A 20,355-nucleotide genomic window follows, 5' to 3' on the forward strand; every position below is an offset into this window, starting at 1 on the left:
ATCCGGAGGGGTCTCAGGACTGGAACTTTTATTAACTTATATAAACTTTTAGCTTCCCTGTCATGTCCTGAGTTGAATTTAATTAACATCTGAATTCATTTTGCTAGGATGAGAAGCTAAGAAATGGGGGAAAGGGTTGATCCATCTAAGATGGAGATGATGATTTTTATCTACTGAACAAAAACAATCATAATTCAATAAATAGTAGTAGCCCTGATTTTAGGAGTGACCTCGTGGTCTGGGGATACTGAGACCCAGCCATGAGCTCACTATTTCTGCATGTAATCTAGTTAATTTGAGTGTTTTGACCGAAGCCGAAAGCAGTAACGTTTTTGTCGACCCGATGTTAGAAAGACCACCGAAAGTACTGGCTTGGTAGAGACGGTTAAAAACATGTAAAGCTCTGTTTAGACGTTAGCCAGTCGTCTTAGGACTTAGTTTTATTTTCCGTTGATATGTATCTTCCGGGCGAATGTTTTAATTGAGCAGCTTCAGCTGTCCACCTTTCCACCGAAGGTTCACTCTGGTCCACTCTAATTTATTTCTTCTCTATTTGCGATCACTTTCCGTCTTCTGCCAAGAATAAGACAGCTCTACTCTTGTTCGAATTATGTATTGGAAATTGCGAATAGCAATTTCCCGCTGCTATTCTCGTTTACTTTCCCGCGATTAGAGTTCAGTTCTTCTAATCTTATTTTCTGGTATTTTCAGTTGTCGCGAGAAGCTTGAGCATGACATGCTCAATTCGAATTTTTGAAAAGTTGCATTTCACCCCAAAATCAAGACTAAACGTTTTCTCAAGGTCAAACTTCCAAATATGACCGATTGGCACAGAGTACGGAATTGGAGGCCCGGTGCCAGAAACTATTATATGCTTAGAGACTATATAATTGACTTTTTAGCCGCTCTAATGCCCTGAACATTTGAATTAACTCCAGTAATGTTTAGTATTTCAGAACATGAGTAGCTAGAAAAAGGAAAGGGTCAATCCATCTCCAATGGATTTAGTATGTAACTGTCACTAAAAACATAATAAAATAGGTCATTCGAGCCGTGTTTTTAATAGCAATCACGTAGTCTGGGGATGCGAGACCCAATTATGTGGTTGTTATCGCATGTAACGAAAGCTGATCAAAAGTCGTTTGACTGATGGCCTAAAATTGGCAACTTTTACTTAGCCTAAACAGACCAGAAAATCAACTGGCTAGGTCTAGAAGGTGAAAACGGGTAGAACTTAGGTAACTGACGCCGGTCAGTCGTCAATAGGTGTGCTGTTTTCTACGCTCCGTCACTATGAAGTATTTGCGCCAATGTTACATACATTAGGTTATTGTTGACATTTCTCAGTTTTTTTTGTATCGTAATTGGTTCGAAGCTCAGCTTCGTCTCTGTGTTAAACTTATTTAATTATATAATTTACTGTTCAACAATTTGAGAACAAAAAACTAAATAATCTCAGAAGTTTACAGGAAAATATTTTTGAAGATTACGTAATTTTCAGCACATTTTTTAGACAGTTTTGTCAATTTTCCAGTTCTTTGATCGCTCTATAAATGTTTATTGTAATATTTTAAATTCTGGTGATGCACTAAATGTGCGAAAACGTTTGAATTTTTATTAAACGTTTGAAAATTTTATTAATGTTATTATTAAATTTTATTATATGATATTTTTAACCTTACGATAAGCAACATTTTTTGCAGTCGTGTACTAGTATATATTTCATTTGTTTGCTTTGCCTTTTTTATCGATGCAGGATTTTCATGAGTCTTAAACTCTGTAAACATGATATCCTGAGCTTACTTCGTTGCCTGAATTTTTCTTTATATGACACTGGGCTATGTTTTTCCAGAAGATATGAATTAAATTAGAATAAATAGTTGACATTTAATCAGAAAGAAGTTAAAGTTAGATAAAGTTAATGGACAGTAAACTTTTAATTCCACGGGACTCTGTGGAATCTGGATCAAAAGTAAAATCATCAAAATGTCACATTCAAGTCAAAGGTTGCCATATGGCACCGGCTAAAACGCCAGAGGTACATTCAAATGAAGTATACTGCTTGGATTACATCAGGGACATGAAAGTTGGAGATGCTGTGAATTTGACGAATGAAGGGGGCTTATTATATCTTGAAGACACGTGGAGAACGGATTGGGAGAAACCTATACAGGTGTGGTTTTCATGGCTTCACATATGCCCCAGACCACCAATGATATGATAGTTTCTTTTTTTTTGCTTCAAATGTTTCTTCGGCTCATGTTATATCGGTATAGTTGCCTCATAAAACGTCGTTTGAAGTGTGAAAAAATATTTTTTAATGAGTCTGTTTGTGGGGGTAGCGTAAAAAACTTGTAATTTTCGAAACTTTTTTAAGCTCAAATTTTACTTTTTTTTTGTGGCCCCACTGTCGTTAATTATTGTGTGCTTTGCTACCACTTGATTATACAAGCCATTGTAATATAGTACGAATAAACTGTTTTTATCCCAACGAGCAAAAAATAATGCTAATTTTGGTTTTAAAAAAGGTCAATTAAAATGGGCCCTTCCGTCATGCCACGGTACGCGCACAGGTTGCTAATTTTGGAGGCATTTTTGCTGCATAGCATTGACAATTTAAAAGCGTGTATTCGATACACTTTTTTTGGTGGCTAGTGTTACTGTTAACTTATTCCAAGATCACATGGCGGTGATGGCAAGAGGTTAGATTTTTGCGTTTTCCTTTTTTTGTCTTTTTGGTTTAACTTTTGCCGTTTTTTCCTTTGTATTCGCAAAGTGTAGCTTCGCCTCTGCGTAAATTTTTTTCAATACTAACACTACTAATTTAACACTGGCAATTATGATTCTGGAGTTTTCAAAATGAATTTATTTGTAGACAAACGTATGAAAAATTTCGTTGATGTTGATTTTTTCGTTTTTTAATTTAAAGCTCAGATTTCGTCTTCTTTTGGGCTCTTTTCCACACTCCCCTATAATTAAGTGCTACCATTGAAACGCTTGTTTAACACGTTTTTTCTTCATGTCTTACTGCAAAAAATCATGCATTTACGAAAGTTTTGGAAAGTTTTGCAGTGAGGGGCGAGTGTAAAAGAATTTTATTTTCGTTCGGCTAGCTGCCGTGCTGTTCCGGCGTTGTATTGAAAGTGGCGTGAAGCTCCTCTTCGCCTTCTGTGTGGTGTGAATATTATAAGCCAGTAGTTTTTCAAGTATTTGTGCTTCATAGGTCACACGCAGCGTTACTTTGGATCGAGAGTTGGAACTCTCAGACGCTCCAGACGAGTGCCTTCCACCTTCCAATGTATACTTGCCCAACTATGCCTGGGGAGGTCTATCGACGAGGGGTCTGATTAAAGAAGAAGGTGGTATCAGTATTCAACCTGAAGAAACTATTACGAGCAATTGTAATCTGGACCTGCAACAGCCTTTAGCCACAATCACACCAATTGACACCTCAATCCCACCAATGTGTGAACAGTTGCAAACGCATTTTGTGACCAAGTAAGAAAAAACGTGTCGGAATTGCTTGCTCAGATATGATAAAAATCAATTAATCAGACGAATAAAAAAACCGAGAAACTAAGTTATGGAATTATTGACATCTTGTCAAAAAAATGAGTTCGAATCATTTTGAGGCTCAACATTAATAAAAAAAAATGAGTTCGAATCATTTTGAGGCTGAACATTAATTTAAAAAAGTGAGTTCGAATCATTTTGAGGCTCAACATTAAATGTGTTTAGATACAACTGTGACGACCAAGATCTGCTGTGGATGCATTGTGTGAATGAAGAGTTAGCCCTCTGTTCTTCGCCCCAAATGGGAACTAGCATGAGTGACAATTTACTCGAGTTTGTGATCGATTTCCTAGAAGAGACATCGCATTCCAGACTGCAGCTTTTGGTTCACAACGAAAAAGGTTGATTAACATTTGTTGACTAGTGCAAATATTTAAGTATTCGTTGTACCAAAAACAAACTATTAGAAAAGTTTTGACCAAAAAATTGATATTTTTTGAACCCCACTCCAATTTAGTATATGTTGGCGCCTGTCACCTTAAGAAATTTTTCGGGCCGTTCAGCCAATATTGCATGTCTCAAAATAGTACCAGAGGGACCTTTGGTCAAGGAGCTGAACCCCCCCCCCCCCGTCCATCTATATCCGTTTCTGGATATTAGTTAAGCTACCTGCAGTTTGAACTAATGAATAATGCTATGTGTGAACTGTGTCTGTCTCATTATGTTGATAAATTTGATTGTGTTTTTCTGTTTCAGCGGATGGGATCGAGTATGACGAGAACACACTGTGTGACGTGTGTAGAGAAGGAACATGCGAGGAGGGCAATGAGATCCTCTTCTGTGACAAGTGTGATATTGCAGTACACCAGGTGAGGTGCAATTACTACTATGGGTCTCTGTAAAAATTAAAGTTATTGTTAACTATCCCCCCTTTGCAAGGTGTGGATTCGTTACAAGGTACAAAATTTGTATATGCTTAAATGTTCAATTCTTTCTAAATAGGGGAGTTTCGTTACAAGGTTCCATAAGGGTGAAGAAAGTTAACAAGATCTAAAAGGACGCATGAAAGATTTGACTAAAATTTGACTAAATTCGAGGGAATTGACTAAAACTTGAATCGAGATGGAGCCATCTTCTCATGGTTACGCACAAAAGTGAAGCAAAACTTTATGTCAAGTGTTAAAAGTAGTTCAATAATAACTAACTAACAAATCAATGGTCTGCATGATGCTGAAAAATCCCTTTCTTACTTATGCAAAATGGTCTCTCTTCTGTAAAACGTTTACTTAACTGTATATTACACATGCGAGCTGGGGACTAATGTGTTATAGTACCACAGTTGTGTAGGGTGGTCGACTGGGATGCTCGAGGCCTATGGTTTGATTCCCGTAGAGAGCACTTATTTGAATTCATGCAACGGATCAACGTTGTCCTTCTCTTGTAGCTTAGAATTCAAATGCAGTGCAATAAGTGACTAATACGGGACCTCCATATTGTGTTGCAGTTTTAGTTTAAACCCTTCGCACCAGGGGATTCGAAGGATTTATAGCGTAGGGTCGATTTTTTTCTTTGCCTTATTTAAAGTACCCCAAGGAATGCTCGTAGGTGTTCAAGTGTAGCATCATATTGAAACTCATTGTTCATAGTTTTACTATAATTTGAACGTTATTGCAGCGATAGTTACCTTTGATTCTTGCAGTTTTTTACCTAATTCAGTCGGTTTTGCATTTTTTGGCCTATTTTAATTTATGATGTTCTTGGTTTTTAAAATTACTTTTGTCGTATTAAGAGTCGATGAACGTTGTTCAGACTCTTATATAGGGCGCGATGATTTATTTGTTTTTTTTAAGTAAATTTCTTAAAATTTGTTCACGCTCGAATTTACTTTTTTTAGCGGTTTGACTTTTGATTTCTTTTCAAGTTTAGTTCATTTCCTTTGTTAAGAGGTAAGCAATTTCCACTATCGTACAGCAAAACTATAAAGATTTCAAAAAACTTGATTCAATTTCAAAAATGGAATTTAATTATCAGATTTTCCAGCAAAATATAAATTTTATCTATTGATCCAGTTTTCTCTAATTTGGTTTAATTTATCAAAAAAAATGTCGATCATAAATTGTTATAGAAAATCAAAGAGCTTTAAGGCTATCTATTTTTTCTTGTAAATTTGAAAGTTGCGGCTAGAAAGAATACGTTTACTTTCGTTCATTGACTCTTTTTCAACTGTCTGTTTGCTATGTTTGTTTGATTTTTTATTAGTTGTTAATGTCGTAACATGCAGGTGATTTTTGCTTCTTGCACAGCAACCGGCTCTCCTTGTTGGTTTTTGTGTTTTTTTTTGTAATTCATTCATGGCTAATATTGGTTTAGAGGTAACTTCTCAGACTTTTCTGACATATGTAGATGGCTCGACTCCTTGTCAGATTTTTTTTTGCTATAGGTTTTAATGTAGTTCTTTGGGATCATTATCTTCATCTGAAACCTTGTTAGCTTTGTTTTCATGTGCTTTTCCAAGTGCTCAATGCTTTCTTGTTTTGTCTAAAATTCATCGGCTTATTTTCCAATCTGTTTTTCTTCGATTGCTGAATATAATCTGAATTCAAAGTTGTTCCAGAAATGGTACGCATACGGAAAACTAGTCAAAATGAATTATGTCGTGGTTTATTGTTTTCGCAAAATCAATTACTTGTTTTTTATTGTACTCACAAAAAATGGACTAAGTAGCCTTTCACACTGCTTTCAGCCAAAAAGCCGTGCTTTCAGTTTATGATTTGAGCCCAAAGCATTGTGTCATTTGATGAGCCCAAAATTTCTTCTGGCTTTGTTTGGTTTGAGGAAGGGGCTGAGAAATTTGGAGTTTCAAAATGTATTTCAACTTATTTTTTTTTACAATTAAAGTTTTTTCGTCTCAGGGCGTCTGCACAAAAACTGTCGGGTTAGCTACCCTACCACTTCGTAGGTTTTGTTTGAATGTTAATCAACTCGGGAAGTTTTTTGGTTGGCATTTAGTGAATAGTATAAAACTTACGTACATATAGTTTTTTCGACTTATTGAGTTTGATCCTAGAAGAAACTACTGAAATTTCATTTTGAACAAGATAATTTAACTTTCAATTTTTTAACCGTATCAGAGAGACCAATTGGTCATTTCATTAATCAGCAACTGGTCGTTAAACAGTCACTGCTTTCGATCTGCGAATTGAATTATTCTTAAAATTTTCAGATTATAACAAAAAATAACTCAAGTAAAATTTTTCAGTTGTCTTTTGTTTTGTTTCAAAAAGGGCTGTTACGGCATAGCAAATGTGCCGGAGGAAGACTGGCTGTGTCGTACTTGCTACCTCGGTCTCAAACCCAGATGTTTCCTCTGTCCACACTCTGGAGGCGCCATGAAGAGCACGCTCAATGGCAAACGGTGGTGTCACGTGTCCTGTGTCCTCTGGATCCCTGAGACCAGTTTCGGAGACTTGTACAAGATGGAACCAGTGGTCCAGCTGAAGACTATTCCGGACTCCAGATGGGCGCTGGTGTGCACACTGTGTCGGGAGAAGGTGGGGGCGTGTATTCAGTGCAGTTACAAGACTTGTGCAATATCATATCACGTGACCTGCGGGTTTAATCATAACCTGGATATCACCACTACGCAACACGCCACTACGGGTTAGAACTTTTAAAATCATCAGTGGGGGGGGGAGAAGGTTAGCATTCCCCGCGTGTTTTTCTCTAAAAGTTCCATTTTTCTTCTAAGGTTGCAAAGTAACGTACCATTTTTACGGCTATTTTTTTGGTTCCGAATCTTCCATGAAGTCCACTTTTGTCAAATTGATTGCGCCACGGCAATTTTGCTCAAAAGGCTCTCTCTAGATTTTCTCAATATCGCAATGAATTCAGAAGGGTGACATACATGTATTAAAGTTCAACTGCTTGGTAGCGGTTCTCTGAGTCTTATAAAGTGGAAACTACTTTCGTATTTTGCAGGTGAAATTTTTTGATTGCTGGTTTTCATGTTCCTTTGTTAACTGACCTGTTCAATTCAAAAAAGGCGATCACGCTTTGTGAGGCCTTAATCACTTGTTAAGAGTGAAAACTAGCAATATCAGACAGGATTCTTAATTTCATGTTAAGACTAAAATTCAGAAACATTTTTGTTACAGGCGATCTAGTATTCAAATCCTACTGCCTAAAACATACAACAGAAAGGCGAAGGAAAAGTATCAATTCAGCGCAACAAGTTCAGCCCACGAATCACCAGAGGCTAAGTTCTATGTCCCAAAAAACGGTTTCAAATTCACCTCAAAATAAAAAGTTAACCTTATCTCCGACAACTAATATCTCTAAAGACGACAACACGTTAATGCGCAATAGAATCAACAAAGCTCTCTGCAAGTTCTATACGTTGACAAGTCCCGAGGAAGTTTCTAGAAAGCTAAATGTGAAACCTTTTCTCGCAAGTTTGTTGTATGAATATTGGAAGTTAAAACGAATATCGGGTGCACTTTTCAGAAACAGAATATCATTACCCACTTCTAATAACCAGTGTTCAGACCAAGTTAGTAATAAGTCTGAGCAGACTAATTTTGGTCTGGTGGATCTAACCTTGACAGAAGAACAGCAAACGCAGTTAGATGCCGCGGAGAGTCTTCGGAACCGAGCTGCGATGTTTGTTGCTCTTCGCCAGGACTTCGAGAAGGTTCGCAATATGGTCAATTTGGTACAGAAGCGAGAGCGTTCTCTCAAGATGTACCACCGAGTGTGTTACGAGATGTTCAAGCGTCAGTTGGTCCTGGCAGGATTCAGACTGTTGCCGGATATCTTGTGTCCAGATTCTGATCTGGTCAAACGCAAGCACGAAGAGGGTTCTTTATCTTCGGCAGATGAAGGCATCGGATCCGGAGAGTTTTCAGAAACAGAAGGTAAGAAAATAGTTTATTAACAAGTGGGCAAAAATGAATAACGACCCTCTGAAAATGCATGAAGACTAAATCGAAGATTTATTCTTTATTATAAAAGGAAATAAAGAACTTGATGTTCTGGGCTATCGGGTTCTTTTTTATATCATGCATTTAATTGGTGCTGCTGAAAAGTCGGTAGTAGATATATTTTTGCAGGCCCAGCGTTTAAAGAAAAATAACAAGTTGAGATGTTTTAGCGGCCACCAATGAAACAGTGAAATCTCGGAAACGTGAAAGGAAAAATGTATCTGAAATTGCAAAAGACCGAAATGCAAATGAAGTTAAACCGAAGAAAAGAAAGAAGTTGACAATACAAACATCAGAAACAAAGGAGAAAACGATATCGAATGGTGCCATTGTTAACTCAACTAAACAGTCATCCAACAAACAGCCATCTGAGTGCACAGATAAAAAATCGACTTCTTGCAAAGGTTTGTTGCCTGGCTTCTCGGGCGCAAGTTTTGACGATATCAAAGTAGCAGTATCATCGTCACCAAACCGAATAACGCCAACTGGAAAACTAGAATTCAGCAACAGCAGCAGTGCGAAAAAGTTAACCAGTTCGGGTGTAGTTTCGGGCTTAGACGGAAATAAAAATCACACAGGTTTTACAAAGAAAGATGCTGCAAAAGTCCCCGTCCAAAACCTGTCCAAGGATGCAATGATATTAAAGAAAACAAACGAACAGTCGATTTTGTCAAAAAAGACCGAAAAACGTTGCAATTTATCTGTTAAAACAGATAACATATTCACAAAACTTGATGAAGCGTCGCCGACTTTCGCCGAATGGAAAATATCACCAGAAAATTTTAATCCGGGAACCTGCGAAAGAAAAAAAATCAATTTAGTATCAAAATCACCGGTGCAAATTTCAACACCGCAACATTCCATGCAAAATGGATTCACGGTATCTTCAGCGACCTCCTCAATTTCAGCGTCGACTTCAAAATATTCGCCGAATGGTTTAATCGATTTCGATTTCTTGAAAACGACATCGAAAATTGATAGTGCAAGCTTGAAAGATCAAGTGCAAAGGATCAAGAAGAAAATAAGCAGACCACTCATTGTGCCGAAAGACAAATGTAACGAAAGTAAAAAAGATGCAATTTCAGATGTCAAAACAATGGAAAGCAGCCAGAAACCAAAATCTACAAATGACAATGTGAATCTCAAAGAAACAGACAAAGAACTGTCGCTTTTTGAAAAAATGTTTTCTGATGACCTATGAATTAATGACTTTAATTTCTATTCTATTATACGTGCTAAAATGGTGCCTCTTATAGTTTGCAACAAATATAAGTCCCCCCATATAAAGGTCATTGATGAGAACTAATATCAGATCGCTACTTTCAGATTCTACTTTTTTGATATTATAACTTAAGTTTTGATGATTAGCAGCTTGATTTTGTTGCTTATTTTGAACTATGTTCAGAATTTTGATCCTACGATTAACTGAACACTAAAAGTGAAAATTGAATGAAATCAATACATATTTGCTGAGCTGTAATGAACTGGACCCGAAACTTTGTTTTGTAAGAGTTGAAAGTCTTTGTTCTCTTTTTCATTATGTTTAAAAGGTTTAGATTTAGAGAGTATATATGTCTGAGCTTATAATTATGAATTATATTGACGGTATATTTGCTGTCGGGAATTTTGCCGTCATTTCAATTCTGAATTTATAAATTTTGTCCATTTTAAAAATATTTTTCACAACGCCATTTTTTTTATCAAGTAATAAAGGTTGTGTTTACAATCTCAAAATATTGACTGAAAAAGGCTAATATTTGCACATTTTTAGTTTTCGATGAAACAAATTATACACCGTTAAGAAAACAAGTGCACTTAGAATAGTGTTGAGGCATTCACTTAAAATCGATATCTGCCATAACAATGAAAGTGTGTGCCAAGTGATAGTTTTAATTGCAAACAACGACCTTGAGGCAAAAAGCGTGCGGGAAATATTAGAAACAGACTTTGCTTAAAACAGCCCTGATAAGCCTTTCTGTGAATAGCAGAAATCACAATTACAATTATTATAACACTATTCTTCACGCAAAAGTAACTTCGATGATTTCAATGGACCCCTGATAAACAAACTGTTCGTTTCAACTCAGCAGATAGGTGAACAATGTTTTTGTAACGTTTTTTGTCTTTTTGTTTTCATTGCAACTGCCGGAGATACTTGGAAAGAATGAACCTGGCTTTATAAAAATTTAGAAATTAGGCGGTAGTTAGCTATTCCATTATATCTAGTCAAGGTCGTTTCTGTTTAATCATCGTTTTGAACAAAACACGGGAGCTGAAATTTTTGGAACCAAAGTAGTGCTCTTGAAATCAAATGACTGCCGAAACAGCCGTTTTTGTTTAAATTGTTTTTTTTTATTGACCCTTTTGTTTAATCGCTGCCAGAAAACAAGAAATAAACAGCCAAAGGAAGTGCGGTCTGTATTTAGACAACCGCGAATTCATAATCGTCAGTAGGCAGACAAATACCATATTGACCTATCAGAATCGAGACGAGAAAGCAAATTTACGAACTAAATAATTATTAATTATTCATTTCCTTGTCTCGATTCTGATTGGTCAATACAGTATTTGTCTGCTTACTAACGAGTATGAATACACGATTGTCTAAGTACTGCTACGTAACCCAACCAAGGGTACACTGGGCCTATTAATTTTTCAACACTAGCTTAGGTACTATATAAGAAGAAAACGAAGTTCATTGTTGTTCGGCTTGACACAGGAAAAGTAGTTAGAACAGTGTTTAAACAGATGGAGCAAAGTTTGATAATACTAGGCCAATTTTTTCCAATCTAGGTCGCTTTAGTTAGGGCTTTTTTGTTGGCATTTGAGGCTCATGCAGCATGGAGAATTGATAGTATATGCTTTGAAATTTGATAGTAAGATACAGTTGATGCTTTTTAATTGAATGAACTAACAAAAGTTTGCTCCATTCAAAATGATAATAAAAAGTTCCGTTTCAGAAAATTAAGAAATTGAGGAGGTTATTGTGGAAATTTTTGATATGCATACTTTATACAGATTTTGGTTTTCATACGTTTTCCTTTTTTCATGCAAAGTTGTCGAGCGTGGTTGCCTTTTACATTTTGTGCTTTTAAAGCTAACTTATGACGCTCTGGTGCTTGAGTTTAAGAGTCAATAAACGTTGTGAAGACATTTAAGGCGTAATATTTTGCTTGGTTTTTTGCAGAAAAAGTCACGCTCACATTTGTTTCTCCGTTGTTTTGATATTTTTCCCTTTTGATTAGCAAGCATTTTCAAATCGGAATATAGACTCTCCGGTAAACAACTAGTTAAACAGAATCTAGGAATCACTTGATTGCTTGATTAATGAAGCTTTCAATTTCTTGGCACCTGCGACCCATTTAGTCTGAGGTCCTATGTTTGAATCCGGCAGGACCTGTTTTTCAAACTGAAAATTTTTAGTTCATAAAGTTCGGCATTTCGTTTTTCTGATTATTGTCAACCTATCTGTATTGTCCGCTTAGTTACCATATCCGATTTTCTTTTTGTGCAGTACGTTTTTTATTGTAGTTGCAAGTGATGAGTTATCCCTGTAATTTGTAAGTTTACTACCTCAGACTTTGTATATTTTCTTTTATAAGCTTCTTTCGGCTTAAATGGATTTGGCGTATGTTTTATCGGCTTAATAGCCTTTCTTTCGTCGTTTTTTGAGAAACCCACTTCTTACGCCTCCGCCTCTTTCTCCAGAAACATTTAAATTCTCAAAATTACTTCATGACAACAATATTGTTTTCGACTCAACGGGAGTTTGTCGAAATTTTTGACGGTTTAGTTGCCACTCGATAAATATTTTTGCGAGGCCGGCATTTTTGTTGCTAGTCGTGTTTTCCTCAAATTAAGCAGCATTCTAGACCAAATAATAAAATTTCTATAACTTGTTTTTTTTCGAATTATTGGCTTTCATTTCATTTTTTATCTGCTATCTCTCAAAGCTATGTTTGTGAAGTATTGAAAGTGGAGCGAAGCTACGTTTCGCCACTGTGTTTTAAGTTCCGTAGCTTTTCTTTGGAGGCAATTTCCCTTATCGAACAGAACAATTGTAAAGGGCACAAAGAACGTATCGACTTCTTGGTTCGAAAATAAGTTTTAATTTTTTCAGTTTTTTTCAGAGGCATGAAAACCTAAATTATTGCAAATTGAGTAAAATTTATCAAAAGAGTATCAATCATAATTTTTTTCAAAACTTAAATAGCTTTAAGGCGATGTATTTTTTTCTGAAGTACGAAAATTGACGTTTTTTTTATTGTTTCCATATTTTTTACTGTTTTTTTACATAGTAAAGCAGGCAAAGAATTGTCTTAACTCATCAAAAATGATGAGTTCTTTATTCGCATCTCATTAAGTTAAGAACCTAGTTGTTTGAAGGCTTATAACTGCTTATTTTCCTTGCGATCATTGACTCTGTTTCCTTGCGATCCTTGACTCTTTTTTAACTGTTTGTTGGCTATATTTGCGAAGTTGCAATGTCACCTTTGTGTTACTTGCAGTGTCACCTCTATTGCAACGAAGTTGCCAATTCACCTGTTTTTTTTTCGCAGAAATTAACGTATTTTTTTTTCTACGAAATATTCTTTTGTCTTATTGAAATCAAAAAATTGAGCCTTCTTTTTCTGCAACTGTATCATAAAAATTGGACATGCTCTAAAACCTTCATCTTTACTGAAGCTTTTGGTTACAGCACTTAATGTCAAATTAGCTCGTGTATTTTCGCTATGATTTGGTACTTACGGAAAACTTTTTCGCAGGTTTTATGTTTATGGCGATATAGGGACAACAGTTATTGAAGGAAAATAAAAAATTTTCAGTTGGTTTTGCAGAAAATTTTGAGTTTGAAGTTTTTGATATTTCAATAAAACTCCAAATATTAATTATACTCAATTAAAACTAAAATAAAACATAAATAAGCTATTAGAAACGGCTTAAATTAAGCATAAATAACCATGGTCGCTTGCTTCACTCGCTCGAAGTTAGATGAAAAGCCAAAAACTTCAAACCGGTTTTTCCACTTTGAAAAAAAAGTTTATTTGGATTTTTTATGTCAATCTAATCACATTCTATGTCATTCTAATCACGACTGAAAGTGTTTTAAATTGATTTATCACTCGACCCGTTCCAATGATTGTTTGTGGTACCTAATTTTGCGTGGAAAAAAGAAAAGAAAACTAAAACACCAGTATGCAATCAAATGTCGGGCAATAAAGACTACAATAGTCGAAGAAAGTGTTACTAATCTAATCAGTGTATTCGGTAGATCCAAAAATCTAGAAAACTTTTTGAGTATCAATGAACGAATTAATTTTCATTTTTTAAGTTCTTTCAATGTTTCGGTCAAAAACAGCACGTCTTTGTTTGTAAGGATCAGTTTGTATAAAACTAATGGACTAAAACAAGTAATATCCGCTTTCTTTGATTAGGTTAAGTTAAGTTCTTTCTACACGTGTCTTTATTCCTTCTGGTTAGAAAAGGAAACCATTTAGTTGAAAAATTGTGAAATGATGGCCTGAAAGTAGATTATTCGCTCACCTGAAAATACACAAATTTGATGGATAAAGAAAGGATCATCTAATACAATTTTTCACTCTCCTTCATTTGAAGCTACTATATCTGCTTTCTAGTATTCCAATTATTTTTGCAATCCTCTAAAGAAGTGACATAAGAAATAAAGTTTCAAGGCAAGTTCATTATATTTTGTGTAAAGATCAGAAATCAACAGTCGGGTCAGGTGATTCTAAATAAACTAGCGAAATTGAATTGCAAATATCTTCAATTGATTACCAGTTACCAACAAATTGCTCAAGATTTAAATTGTTGCTTGTAATTATTGGTTTTAAATTCAGGATGCGCGATAAAAAATTAGCGAAGGATCGTGGCCTCGCCAAGTTTCCACTATCGCTAAAACGATCATTCTCGGAGATTCTGTAAAGCTAGGTGCGTAAGAATTGTCTTAACTCATCAAAAATGATTTCTTTTTTCGCATCTCATTAGTTTAGAACCTAGTTGTTTGAAGGTTTACGGCTGCTCATTTTGATATGAAAATTCACCCATCGTTTTTTGAGAGGCATTGAAATCTTCTTCTGCAATTGAAGTTTTTTTCTGATTTTTTTTGTCCTAAAATAATGAACCCAAGCAAACAAAGTAATATAGGATAATCTCAATTTTCGAATTAGAGAAAAATAGATGGCCTCAATGCTCTTTGAATTTCTATCTATTTTTCACAAATTCGAAAATTGAGATTATCTTATATTTCTTTCTGTTTACTTGCGTTTATTGTTTCATCTCTTTTCCAACTGTCTGTGGCCATTTTAAAAAAATTTAATATTTTTGAGATTTTTGAAAATCATTCCCCAGGCGCTATAAAAATTAAAAAGTGATAGATTTAGCATCTAGCAAAGTATCAAATAGATCGAATAGCATGCTTCAAATGAATTTGAAACAATTTATGAGCTGATGAACTAGCTGCTTACGCGTTGCGTTGATAGCACGAAGTTATCGCGTGTAAATTGTCCTTAATTGGCAATCTTTGAACACCAATAACTTAACAAAAAATGATTATTGGTGAAACAACTTTTTGAATGTGAGCTCAAGACAACAATGTTTTTCTGATGAAATAAAAATTGCTAGTTTAAGAGTTGAAATTTTCCTGGAGAAAAAAACCTCCGAGCACAACTATTCCGTTTTTTTTTTTCATTTTATCTTTGGTTGTCTATGGTCGAAGCTATATCAGCTAGGATCGCTAGTCTTTCAACGTAAATTTTTTTCCAAATCTATATAACTAAGTGGCTGAACTGGTTGTTTTTAGCTATTATGGTTTTAAACGAAAGCATGAATCCGATTTCAATGTGTTATTTTTCACTAGCGAGAGCAAATGAATCTCACCTTTCAAAATGTTGTATCAACGAAATGTTGTATCAACTTAATACAATTTCCATTAAGGGAAGGCGGAGCATGAGTAGAATGGTCTTAGGGCAGAGTGTGTCCAAGCGCAGAAAATAAGAAAATTAATAGTTTTAGAAACTAATCGGCAAATTAATATTAGAATTGTCAATATTACCAGAGAAGCGTTGAAATCATACGCAAAATGAGTAATTTGATCCAGATTTTTTCAAAAAATTAATTAAAAACAAGGATTGCCGGTTACTGTGCAAGTACCACAGATTGTTCCGACCACAGTCTTAGAAAAATACAAAATTAGATTTTTGTCATTTCAAACTTATTCAAATTACTTTCGTTTTTTTCCCGTTTGGTGTGATAAAAACGTGTGATCGAAAAAAACTTAGTTATATTTGACAGCATAGTAAACAAAGCATTCTAAAACAGTTTTTGAAGAAATTTAGCAAGAAAAACAAAAAAAAATGTAAAAAAAATTAAAATTGGTTTCAAAATTGTTTGCTGAACTTTTTGAATTTCTAACCTTTGTTTACCAACTGGCGCTAAAAAACTCCAAAAACTACTTTCATTTGAGTACAACTACGTTTTTACGGCTTTAAGTAAGCTTAGATAAGGTTTTGTAAGCCTACGGGTTCACACCATATAAGTTCGAAATTAGACCAAAAACCAAAAATTTCAAACCTTTTTTTCGACGCTGTCAAAAGTTTTTGAAATTTCTTAATGTCGTTCGAATCACGGTTGAAAGGACTTAAATATAGTATATCATTTGACACATTCCAATAATTATTGTACCTGATTTTGCCTGGAAAACAAAGAAAAAAACTAAAACACCCGAATTCAAAGTTCCTCCCCATTTTTCAAATGGTCGTAACAAAAACTTGACGAAATTACTAAATTGATGTATAATTTATTTTCTTTTTCCTTGGTACTATTGACGGCATCGAATGCTTATTTTATCAGTTAATCAATTTGTGTTTTTTTTTGCGCTTAGACCATTCTGCTTATTGACTGTCGACCCTTCTTTTAAAGCTAACTTATGAGGCTTTGGTGCTTGAGTTTAAGAGTCAGTAAACGTCGTGAAGACATTTAAGGCGTAAAAATTTGCTTGGTTTCTTTGCAGAAAAAGTCACGCTCAAATTTGTTGTTTCTCCGTTGTTTTGATATTTTTCGCTTTTGATTAGCAAGCATTTTCAAATCGGATTATAGACTCTCCGGTAAACAACTAGTTAAACAGAATCTAGGAATCACTTGATTGCTTGATTAACGAAACATTCAATTTCTTGGCACCTGCGACCCATTTAGCCTGAGGTCCTATGTTCGAATCCTGCAGGACCTGTGTTTTTCAAACTGAAAATTATCAGTTTCATAAAGTTCGGCCTTTCGTTTTTCTGATTATTGTGAATCTATCTGTGTTGTCCGCTTAGTTGCCATATCCGATTTTCTTGTTGTGCAGAACGTTTTTTTTGTAGTTGCAAGTGATGAGTTATCCCTGTAATTTGTAACTTTACTACCTCAGACTTTGTATATTTTTTTATAAGCTTCTTTCGGCATAAAAGATTTTGGCGTATGTTTTGTCGGCTTAATAGCTTTTCATACGTCGTTTTTTGAGAAACCCACTTCTTACGCCTCCGCCTCTTTCTCCAGAAACATTTAGATAGAAAAAATTATTGTTTTTCAGATTTTTGTTGCTCAAAATTACTTCATGACAACAATATTGTTTTCAACTCAACGGGAGTTTTTCCAAATTTTTAAACAGTTTAGTTGCCACTCGATAAATGTTTTTTCGACGCCGGAATTTTTGTTGCTAGTCGTGTTTTCCTCAAATTAAACAGCATTCTAGACCAAATAATAAAATTTCTGCAACTGGTTTTTTCGAATTATTGGCTTTCATTTCATCTTTTATCTGCTATCTCTCAAAGCTATGTTTGTAAAGTATTGAAAGTGGAGCGAAGCTACGTTTCGCCACTGTGTTTTAATTTCCGTTGCTTTTCTTTGAAGGCAATTTCTTTTATCGAACAAAACAATTGTAAAGGGCACAAAGAACGTATCGACTTCTAGGTTCGAAAATAAGTTTAAATTTTTTTCAGTTTTTTCAGATTTTTGCAAATTGAGTAAAGTTCATCAAAAAAGTATCAATCATAATGTTTCTTTGAAATCTAAAGAGCTTTAAGGCGATGTAATTTTTTTCTGAAGTTCGAAAATTGACGTTTTTTTCTTCAAAAAACATCATTTTTTTCTGTTTCCTTGCGATCATTGACTTTTTCGAACTAATTGTTGGCTATATTTGCGAAGTTGCATTGTCACTTTTGTGTTTGTTGCAGTGTCACCTCTATTGCAACGAAGTTGCCAATTCACCTCTGTTTTTTTCTACGAAATATTCTTTTTGTTTTATTGAAAGCAAAAAATTGCGCCTTCTTTTTCTGCAACTGTATCATAAAAATTGGACATGCTATAAAACCTTCATATTTGCTCAAATTTTTGGTTACAGCACTTAATGTCAAATTAGCTCGTGTGTTTTCGCTATGATTTGGTACTTACGGAAAACTTTTCGCAGGTTTTGTGTTTATGTCGATATAGTCAATCAGACCACGGAGGATCCAAACATTAAATGAAACCTAGTTGAAAAAGAATAGCCGGTTAATGTGCAAGTAGCACTGAATGTTTCAACCATAGTTTTAAAGCAAAACTTTATTTGAAATTACTGTCGGTTTATTTCTGCTTGGTTTGATAAGAGGGTCTGAACAAGAAACTACAACTTTGGCATATTCGACAGTCATAGTAAAGCAGGCAAACTGGACAACATTTATTGAAAGAAAAGAACGAAAATAAAATAAAAAAAATTTTGGTCTGTTTTGCTGAAAATTTTGAGTTAGAAGTTTTTGATGTTTCAATTTAACTCCAAATATTATTTATACTCTAGTAAAACTAAAATAAAGCATAAATAAGCATTTAGAAACGGCCGAAATTAAGCATAAATAACCATGATCGCTTGCTTTTCTCGCTCGAAGTTAGATGAAAAACCAAAAACTTCAAACCGGTTTTTCCAGACTTGAAAAAAATTTTTTGGATTTTTCAAAATGTCATTCTAATCACGACTCAAAGGGTTTTAAATTGATTTATCACTCGACCCGTTCCAATGATTGTTTGTGGTACCTAATTTTGCGTGGAAAAAAGAAAAGAAAACTAAAACACCAGAATACAATCAAATGTCGGGCAAGAAAGACTACAATAGTCGAAGAAAGTATTACTAATCTAATCAGTGTATTCGGTAGATTCAAAAATCTAGGAAACTTTTTGAGTATCAATGAACGAATTAATCTTCATTTTTTAAAATTCTTTCAATTTTTTGGTCAAAAACAGCACGTATTTGTTTGTAAGGATCAGTTTGTATAAAACTAATGGACTAAAAAAAGTAATATCCGCTTTCTTCAACTAGATTAAGTTAAGTTCTTAGAAAGTTCTTAGAGGCATTGAAATCTTCTTCTGCAATTGAAATTAGTTTAGAACCTAGTTGTTTGAAGGTTTACGGCTGCTTATTTTGATATGAAATTTCACCAATCGTTTTTTGAGAGGCATTGAAATCTTCTTCTGCAATTGAAATTTTTCTGATTTTTTTTTGTCTTAAAATAATGAACCCAAGTAAACAGAAAGTAATATAAGATAATTTCAATTTTCGAATTTGAGAAAAATAGATGGCCTCAATGCTCTTTGAATTTCTATCTTTTTCTCACAAATTCGAAAATTGAGATTATCCTATATTTCTTTCTGTTTACTTGCGTTTATTGTTTCATCTCTTTTCCAACTGTCTGTGGCTATTTTAAAAAAATTTAATATTTTTTGAGATTTTTGAAAATCAATCCCCAGGCGCTATAAAAATTAAAAAGTGATAGATTTAGCATCTAGCAAAGTATCAAATAGATCGAATAGCATGCTTCAAATGAATTTGAAACAATTTATGAGCTGATGAACTAGCTGCTTATGCGTTGCGTTGATAGCACGAAGTTATCGCGTGTAAATTGTCCTTAATTGGCAATCTTTGAACACCAATAGCTTTAAAAAAATTATTACTGGTGAAACATCTTTTTGAATGTGAGCTCAAGACAACAATGTCTTTCTGATGAAATAAAAATTGCTAGTTAAAGAGTTGAAATTTTCCTGGAGATAAAAACCCTCGAGCAAAACTATTCCGTTTTTTTTTTTTCAATTTATCTTTGGTTGTCTATGGTCGAAGCTATATCAGCTAGGATCCCTAGTCTTTCAACGTAAATTTTTTTTCCAAATCTATATAACTAAGTGGCTGAACTGGTTGTTTTTAGCTATTATGGTTTTAAACGAAAGTATGAATCCGATTTCAATGTGTTATTTTTCACTAGCGAGAGCAAATGACTTGTTTAATTTACGTTTTTCTGATGTGAATCTCACCTTTCAAAATGTTGTATCAACGAAATATTGTATCAACCTAATACAATTTCCATTAAGGGAAGGCGGAGCATGAGTAGAATGGTCTTAGGGCAGAGTGTGTCCAAGCGCAGAAAATTAGAAAAATAATAGTTTTATAAACTAATCGGCAAATTAATATTAGAATTGTCAATATTACCAGAGAAGCGTTGAAATCATACGCAAAATGAGTAATTTGATCCAGATTTTTAAAAAAATTAATTAAAAACAAGGATTGCCGGTTACTGTGCAAGTACCACAGATTGTTCCGACCACAGTCTCAGAAAAATACAAAGACAGATTTTTGTCATTTCAAACTTATTCAAATTACTTTCGTTTTTTTTTCCGCATGGTGTGATAAAAACGTGTGATCGGAAAAAACTTAGGCATATTTGACAGCTCATTAAACAAAGCATTCTTTAAACAGTTTTTGAAGAAATTTGGCAAGAAAAACGAAAAAAAAAATGTAAAAAAATTCAAATTGGTTTCAAAATTGTTTGCTGAACTTTTTGGAATT

The 20,355-nt window shown here is 34.5% G+C and overlaps 2 protein-coding genes across 2 annotated transcripts in view; both read left to right on the forward strand.

The window, feature by feature from the left end:
* LOC134848127 (copine-5-like) overlaps positions 1-20,355 on the forward strand; it is a 546,303-nt gene that overhangs the window by 191,696 nt on the left and 334,252 nt on the right. The gene's annotated exons all lie outside the window — the stretch shown is intronic.
* LOC134847960 (protein Jade-3-like) lies at positions 1,857-10,164 on the forward strand. The gene is made up of 7 exons (XM_063865261.1): positions 1,857-2,173; positions 3,224-3,498; positions 3,739-3,914; positions 4,270-4,382; positions 6,798-7,173; positions 7,668-8,426; positions 8,663-10,164. Exons 1-7 carry the CDS (start codon positions 1,922-1,924, stop codon positions 9,691-9,693), a joined length of 2,982 nt encoding a protein of 993 aa, XP_063721331.1. The 5' UTR covers positions 1,857-1,921; the 3' UTR covers positions 9,694-10,164.

Source organism: Symsagittifera roscoffensis, chromosome 6, assembly GCF_963678635.1.
Source record: "Symsagittifera roscoffensis chromosome 6, txSymRosc1.1, whole genome shotgun sequence".
NCBI lineage: Eukaryota > Metazoa > Xenacoelomorpha > Acoela > Convolutidae > Symsagittifera > Symsagittifera roscoffensis.